Source organism: Oncorhynchus mykiss, chromosome 17 (genome assembly GCF_013265735.2).
Source record: "Oncorhynchus mykiss isolate Arlee chromosome 17, USDA_OmykA_1.1, whole genome shotgun sequence".
Classification (NCBI taxonomy): Eukaryota; Metazoa; Chordata; class Actinopteri; order Salmoniformes; family Salmonidae; genus Oncorhynchus; species Oncorhynchus mykiss.
The window spans coordinates 9,683,653-9,692,492 of record NC_048581.1 but is presented as its reverse complement, the minus strand read 5'-3'; the positions used below and the strand labels follow the sequence as shown (position 1 = coordinate 9,692,492).

The 8,840-nt window shown below is 41.0% G+C and overlaps 1 protein-coding gene across 2 annotated transcripts in view; it reads right to left on the bottom strand.

The window, feature by feature from the left end:
• Nucleotides 1–7,309: 7,309 nt before the first annotated feature.
• LOC110510389 overlaps nucleotides 7,310–8,840 on the bottom strand; it is an 84,850-nt gene continuing 83,319 nt past the window's right edge. For both annotated transcript variants that reach the window (XM_036948845.1, XM_036948846.1), the window contains exon 22: nucleotides 7,310–8,226. In XM_036948845.1, the coding sequence (XP_036804740.1) occupies nucleotides 7,910–8,226 (317 nt within the window). In that variant the 3' untranslated portion in view covers nucleotides 7,310–7,909. The remainder of the gene's footprint in view (nucleotides 8,227–8,840) is intronic.

Sequence of the window (8,840 nt, the reverse complement as noted above, 5' to 3'; positions counted from 1 at the left end):
TAACTACTAATGTATTAACAATACAAATGCTAGCCTATGCTGTATGTCACAGTAGAAGTATCATGTCACAGTAGAAGTATCATGTCACAGTAGAAGTATCATGTCACAGTAGAAGATCATTCAAATATCAGTCGTTGATCTTGTAATCGGCAAACATAAATTCATTGGTATCATCGACAATCCATCAACAGTTTTTATGTAAAAAAAAATATGACATTTAAAAAAAAAATTTAAAGCTTAGAAATACCATTATATAAGCTTCTGCACTATATACATATATAAAAATGTTTGGGTCACAACATTAAAACAGTCAGCTGCCAGTGTACCATAGTAACACAGTCACGTAGTTTGATAAGACGACATTCTCACGGTGATGTCACCAATGTAACAGTATTGCTTCCGTCCCAACCTGGGCTCGAACCAGGGACCCTCTACACACATCAACAACTGTCACCCACGAAGCATCGTTACCCATCGCTCCACAAATGCCACGGCTGGCACCCCAGATGAGACAATGTAACAGTATAACTTTAGTCCGTCCCCCTTGCTCGACCCGGGCTTGAACCAGGGACCCTCTGCACACATAAACAACAGTCACCCTCGAAGCATCGTTACCCATGTGTAGCACAGTAACGTTGTTTGATAAGACGATATTTTCACGGTGATGTCACCTTTTATGTTGATGTATGGAAACAACAAGTTCCCTGTTGTGTGTGATGAGTCTACATTAAATACTTGTAATTGAAGACATTCAAAATGTTTATGGTTTTGTAGATTGTGCCAACACACTGACTTCCTGTTAGCAGTTTGTGCCATGGCTATGTCGAGGTGGTGAGTATGGTTGTCTCTGTAGTGGGAGACTGCACCTTAGTCAGGTGAATATATCTACATGAATGTATTTATATTGCTATATCAGAGCACTTGGCTATGTACACTATATCTAGTAACTGATGTTTTATTTCTCGTGTTTAGGATTCAAAAAATAAAATACACGATTGTGTTCGCTGCAATAATCAGGCATTAAATTAAGGAACTCTTAACTAAATCTCCCGGTGAAGACAGGAAATATATATTTACCCGCTGTAGCGCCATCTTCTGGTGTAACTGTGGATAAAAATATAACTTGTTTACACTTGCCAAAGGTCCCGAACAGTCATTCTGAGTCTGTAAAATAGCATTTTGAGTAACCAGGTCTCCATCCAACCATTTCATGCGGATTAATTACCTGACGCATGAAAGATAGTCACGACCGGGCTGATGGAAACAGGAAATGCTCGTACACTGATAAATGCCGACAGACAATACGTTCTTTCGACATGGCGGGCTCTTTTTGTGTAGATAAAATTAATTGTGAGAATTGGCGGTGGAAAACGCCTTTATGCGCAAATATTGATATAATAACCATTTTATCAAGGTAAACTTGTAGTCACGCGATATGTTGTGTGGTCCTTCCATTATGACTCGGGAAAGCACGCAGTTTATTAGGCTTCAGATGAAATCAAGTATGATAAAGTTCACAGGGTGGTGAATGTGCATGGTGAAGCTTTATGCTCATTTCCAATAAATATCGAGGGTCTTATTCTGGGGGCATGTTGATCTATGATTGGCTGCCGTTTGACTAATACAAATTATCTCATAATGTAGGTGTCCTAACCCCACTTTATCTGTGAGCTGTTGACGAGAGCGCACTTGCCAAGACCAGAGTGGGAACATTTGTTATTTAACGCAACAGTTGTTGTGACAAAATCATCAGTAGAGCTGAAAATGCTATGGAAACCCATTTAACTTAGATTTTCCATTCAGTACATGGGAATTTATTTTTATGTGCACTACGCCAAGTTATTTATATGTGCACTACGTCACCAGGCACAGCATTTTTACCGCAATAGAGCTCGCCAGCTTGTAGTCCAAAAACCCGGAAATGAGTTACCTCTAGTTCTTTCAACCATCCCTACGGGGTATGAATAGAGTTTTTTGGGATAAAACCCCCAAATAAGCCCGAGGTTAACGCAGGTTTTGGAGATCTTATAAATGTTGTTCTATGAGATAATATCAGTCAGTCAACATTAACTTTATGAATTATGACGCCTTTATGCTTTATGTGTTTTTTATTATTACATAAATGTCCACAAATTGACAAAAAGTGACATTTGCTGATAAAGACTGTGTTTACCGCAGGCTTATAGGAGAGGCTGGGGAGCTCACCTTGGGAACCGCCTATGTCAAGCAACATGGAGGCAGTGTTGCGATGAGATTATATCAAGAAAATTTGCTGATAGACAAAGCAACTCATAGCATGGTTTCACAAATGGTTTGGTTATTGTAACAGCATCAATAAAGAAGTAATGATGGCTATATAATTTAGCTAGCTAGCCCAAATGGGATTTAGCTAGCTAGCCCAAATGGAATTTAGCTAGCTAACCCAAATGGAATTTAGCTAGCTAACCCAAATGGAATTTAGCTAGCTAGATCATCTTGGACAATTTTTGTTGAAACTTTACAGGGTGAGGTCTGGGTACCTTACGTATAAACACACTGAGTGTAGAAAACATTTAAGAACACCTTCCTAATATTGAGAAGCACCCCCCTTAGAACAATGTCAATTCGTTGGGGGTATGGACTCTACAAGGTGTGGAAAGCGTTCCGCAGGGATGCTGGTCCATGTTGACTCCAATGCTTCCCACAGTTGTGTCAAATTGGCTGAATGTTCTTTGGGTGGTGGACCACTGTTGATACACATAGGAAACACCCTCTGAATGGCACACATTCACAATCCATGTCTCAAATGTCTCAAGCCTCCCCTTCATCTACACTGTTTTAAGTTGATTTAACAAGTGCCATTGATAAGCGATCGTAGCTTTCACCTGGTCAGTCTGTCATGGAAAGAGCCGGTGTTTTGTCCACTCAGTGTATTGACTGTCAGACAACGTTCATATATCATGACCATCGATGATGTCAAGAAGTTTGTATGAATCTCATGTTTGGCGTGTCTCTTGATGTAATGACCTGACAATTAGTCTGAGTTTTGGGCAACCCTTCCCCCACGTTTGTTTCATGCTGGTGAAAAACCTAGCTAGCCAGTAACTAGCTAACACCAGACCCAGATGAAAGCGGAAACCTATAAGTATATTTGCCTTAGAAAATATATATACAGGTTCCCCCTATTCATCAAACACGTTGCTATGTAAACCACACCGTTCTGCTATGTAAACCACACCATTCTGCTATGTAAACCACACCATTCTGCTATGTAAACCACACCGTTCTGCTATGTAAACCACACCGTTCTGCTATGTAAACCACACCGTTCTGCTATGTAAACCACACCGTTCTGCCATGTAAACCACACCATTCTGCTATGTAAACCACACCGTTCTGCCATGTAAACCACACCATTCTGCTATGTAAACCACACCGTTCTGCCATGTAAACCACACCGTTCTGCTATGTAAACCACACCGTTCTGCTATGTAAACCACACTGTTCTGCTATGTAAACCACACCATTCTGACATGTAAACCACACCATTCTGCTATGTAAACCACACTGTTCTGCTACGTAAACCACACCATTCTGCCATGTAAACCACACCATTCTGCTATGTAAACCACACCATTCTGCTATGTAAACCACACCGTTCTGCTATGTAAACTACACCATTCTGCTATGTAAACCACACCGTTCTGATACGTAAACCACACCGTTCTGCTACGTAAACCACACCGTTCTGCTACGTAAACCACACCATTCTGCTACGTAAACCACACCATTCTGCTACGTGAACCACACTGTTCTGCCGTGTAAACCACACCGTTCTGCTATGTAAACCACACCATTCTGCTAAGTAAACCACACCATTCTGCTATGTAAACCACACCATTCTGCTACGTAAACCACACCATTCTGCTATGTAAACCACACCATTCTGCTATGTAAACCACACCATTCTGCTATGTAAACCACACCATTCTGCTACGTAAACCACACCATTCTGCTATGTAAACCACACCATTCTGCTACGTAAACCACACCATTCTGCTACGTAAACCACACCATTCTGCTACGTAAACCACACCATTCTGCTATTTAAACCACACCGTTCTGCTACGTAAACCACACCATTCTGCTACGTAAACCACACCGTTCTGCTACGTAAACCACACCATTCTGCTACGTCAACCACACCATTCTGCTACGTAAACCACACCATTCTGCCATGTAAACCACACCGTTCTGCTACGTAAACCACACCGTTCTGCTATGTAAACCACACCGTTCTGCTACGTAAACCACACCGTTCTGCTACGTAAACCACACCGTTCTGCTATGTAAACCACACCATTCTGCTATGTAAACCACACCATTCTGCGATGTTGGTTACAAGGCGGTAGTTATTTAAATTAGGTAAGAAAATGAGATGTTACCATTGGTGTATTCAAATTTGAGGATTTTGCGATGTCACAAAAAGCCATTAATATACCCACAGCTCCTGAATCCAAATGGTGGACAAAGGAGAGGGGACTTTATGATACAACTTTATCAATGCAGAAGCAACAGTAATTTTTCATACTTCTGATCTGATTTAATCCAAATATTGTCACATTTCATGAAAAACATGATTTTGACTGTGCAGGACCTTCAACAAAAGAAGTCACTTGATTAAGTGCCAGACCATAAAGAATATAGTAGTTACAGTTTGTGGTGCAGTTTATGAGCTAGGTTAAACTGCAGGTAGAATCAACATGGTGTCACGCCCTGACCTTAGAGAGACGTTTTATTTCTCTATTTGGTTAGGTCAGGGTGTGATGTGGGGTGGGCATTCTATGTTCCATTTTCTATGTTTTTGTATTTCTTTGTTTTGGCCGGGTATGATTCTCAATCAGGGACAGCTATCTATCGTTGTCCCTGATTGGGAACCAAACTTAGGCAGCCATTTTTCCCACCTGTGTTTGTGGGTAGTTGTCTTTGTTAGTGGCACTTTGCCCTGTAACCTTCACAGTTGTTTTTCGTTTGTTGGTGACATTATCTAATGAAAAGGAAAATGTACGCTCACCACGCTGCACCTTGGTCCACTTCTTTCGACGGCCGTGACACATGGAGCACACACAATTTATTTTACAACACAGAACCATGAGGAGAATATGAGTACTTCACAATTTAATTCCTCATATTATTATTATTGCTTATGATTTTGAGTTGATGAGACTAAGACAAGTATTTTTATTTTAAATTTAACCTTTATTTAACTAGGCAAGTCGGTTAATAAGAACAAGTTCTTATTTTCGATGACGGCCAATGAACAGTGGGTTAACTGCCTTGAACGACAGATTTTTACCTTGTCAGCTCGGGGATTCGATCTTGTAACCTTTCGGTTACTAGTCCAACCCTCTAACCACTAGGTTACCTGCCGCCCCAAAGTATAAGGTTTTGATGAGACCAGTTACCTGCAGACTTCACTTCTGTTGGTGAGGCTGTGGATTAAAAGATGGTGATCTACTATGGTGAAATAATCAATTGTATCATAATTCAATTAAATCAACAACACTACTACTACTACAGCAATACAATTATGATGACAGTTCCTAAATGTAACAGTCACCATCTCTGAAGCTCATGTCATATACAGTACCAGTCAAAGGTTTGGACACACCTACTCATTCCAGGGTTTCTTTATTTGTACTATTTTCTACATTGTAGAATAATAGTGAAGACATCAAAACAATGAAATAAAAAATATGGAATCATGTAGTAACCAAAAAAGTGTTAAACATAAAATACATTTTATATTTGAGATTCTTCAAAGTAGCAACTCTTTGCCTTGATGACAGCTTTGCACACTCTTGGCATTCCCTCAACCAGCTTCATGAGGAATGCTTTTCCAACCGTCTTGAAGGAGTTCCCACATATACTGAGCACTTGTTGGCTGCTTTTCCTTCACTCGCTAACAAAAAATGATAACCCATTTAGACAACTTCCCGATCAAAACATTTCAGTGCAATAGTGATGGTGTAAACTTGGCAGTAGAAAGATTTCTGGCTCTCACAGACCTGTAACTTCTTCTTTAAGAGGCTCCTCTGTCCTCCACTCGTTACCTGTATTAATGGCACCTGTTTGAACTTGTTATCAGTATAAAAGACACCTGTCCACAACCTCAAACAGTCACACTCCAAACTCCACTATGGCCAAGACCAAAGAGCTGTCAAAGGACACCAGAAACAAAATTGTAGACCTGCACCAGGCTGGGAAGACTGAATCTGCAATAGGTAAGCAGCTTGGTTTGAAGAAATCAACTGTGGGAGCAATTATTAGGAAATGGAAGACATACAAGACCACTGATAATCTCCCTCGATCTGGGGCTCCACAAGATCTCACCCCGTGGGGTCAAAATGATCACAAGAACGGTGAGCAAAAATCCCAGAACCACACGGGGGGACCTAGTGAATGACCTGCAGAGAGCTGGGACCAAAGTAACAAAGCCTACCATCAGTAACACACTACGCCGCCAGGGACTCAAATCCTGCAGTGCCAGACGTGTCCCCCTGCTTAAGCCAGTACATGTCCAGTCCCGTCTGAAGTTTGCTAGAGAGCATTTGGATGATCCAGAAGAAGATTGGGAGAATGTCATATGGTCAGATGAAACCAAAATATAACTTTTTGGTAAAAACTCAACTTGTCGTGTTTGGAGGACAAAGAGTTGCATCCAAAGAACAACATACCTCCTGTGAAGCATGGGGGTGGAAACATCATGTTTTGGGGCTGTTTTTCTGCAAAGGGACCAGGACGACTGACCAGTGTAAAGGAAAGAATGAATGGGGCCATGTATCGTGAGATTTTGAGTGAAAACCTCCTTCCATCAGCAAGGGCATTGAAGATGAAATGTGGATGGGTCTTTCAGCATGACAATGATCCCAAACACACCGCCCGGGCAACGAAGGAGTGGCTTCGTAAGAAGCATTTCAAGGTCCTGGAGTGGCCTAGCCAGTCTCCAGATCTCAACCCCATAGAAAATCTTTGGAGGGAGTTGAAAGTCTGTGTTGCCCGGCAACAGCCCCAAAACATCACTGCTCTAGAGGAGATCTGTATGGAGGAATGGGCAAAAATACAAGCAACAGTGTGTGAAAACCTTGTGAAGACTTACAGAAAACGTTTGACCTCTGTCATTGCCAACAAATGGTATATAACAAAGTATTGAGATAAACTTTTGTTATTGACCAAATACTTATTTTCCACCATAATTTGCAAATAAATTCATAAAAAATCCTACAATGTGATTTTCTGGATTTTTTTTCTTCTCATTTTGTCTGTCATAGTTGAAGTGTACCTATGATGAAGGCCTCTCTCATCTTTTTAAGTGGGAGAACTTGCACAATTGGTGGCTGACTAAATACTTTTTTGCCCCACTGTATACACTATTTCTAAACAGAGATATATCTTGTGTTCAGCCAGTACAGCTGTCCAGTACGAGTCAGTTGTCTGGTAGATGTTAAGTCTCACATGTTGTTGTCCGAGACCTGTCCAAGATGATTCAACATTCACCATGTTCCAGATAGAAATTCAAAAATCTTGTTGTTTATAGCCAGTGTACCAGAGTAACACAGGTAGGTTGTCTGGTAGACAGTAGCCTCACAGTGATGTCATCTTGCCTGAGACCTGGGGCTTGTATAGTAAACTACAGGCTGATGGGAGTGCTGGTGAGAATGGTGTCCAATCACGTTACACACCAACCACCTCTGATCAGGATGGCTCCTCCTCAAAGTGCTGCTCTCTGTCTCTGATAAATGTTTTGATATCTTCTGAGGTTGTGAGGTTGTATCCATGGCTACCTGTCTCAGACTGTCTGTCTCTTTCAGAGCATGTATTAGTATAGTGATATAATATATCCTGATGCTGTTGTATCCATGGTTACCTCTCAGACTGTCTGCTCTTCCAGGTCTTCGACCAGGCAGGGATCTACTTCCTTCAGGACCTGGTAGAAGTGTTCCTGGGCGCGAGACCCCTTCCTTACCACCATGTCCAGCAGGGCTTGGTTCTGTAGGGTCTTGGTGGATTTGCTGTCCACCTCCTCCCTCTCCTCGTGAATCAGAACTCCATGATCCTGGAGACGCAGGAATATGGGCTGTAAGAGTCCCAGGCGAGTCTCTAGAGCCATCCTGTGTCTTCTGATGAAGGCTCTACCAGGGGGGGCAGAGGGGTTGGCAGGAGGGTCTGCAGGGGAAACAGCTGAAACTGGGAGAGGGAAATTATGTATTAAAACCCTGTCTAGGATGACAAGATACTGTCTAGGATTAACTTTAGTTTGTTATTGAGATATTTATAATGGTAATTAATCTCCAGTTTGTAATTGAGGGGTTTATAATGGTGATTAATCTCTAGTTTGTTATTGAGGGGTTTATAATGGTGATGAATCTGTAGTTTGTTATTGAGAGGTTTATAATGGTGATGAATCTCTAGTTTGTTATTGAGAGGTTTATAATGGTGATGAATCTCTAGTTTGTTATTGAGAGGTTTATAATGGTGATGAATCTCTAGTTTGTTATTGAGAGGTTTATAATGGTGATGAATCTCTAGTTTGTTATTGAGAGGTTTATAATGGTGATGAATCTCTAGTTTGTTATTGAGAGGTTTATAATGGTGATGAATCTCTAGTTTGTTATTGAGAGGTTTATAATGGTGATGAATCTCTAGTTTGTTATTGAGAGGTTTATAATGGTGATGAATCTCTAGTTTGTTATTGAGAGGTTTATAATGGTGATGCATCTCTAGCTGGTTATTGAGAGGTTTATAATGGTGATGAATCTCTGGTTTGTTATTGAGAGGTTTATAATGGTGATGAATCTCTA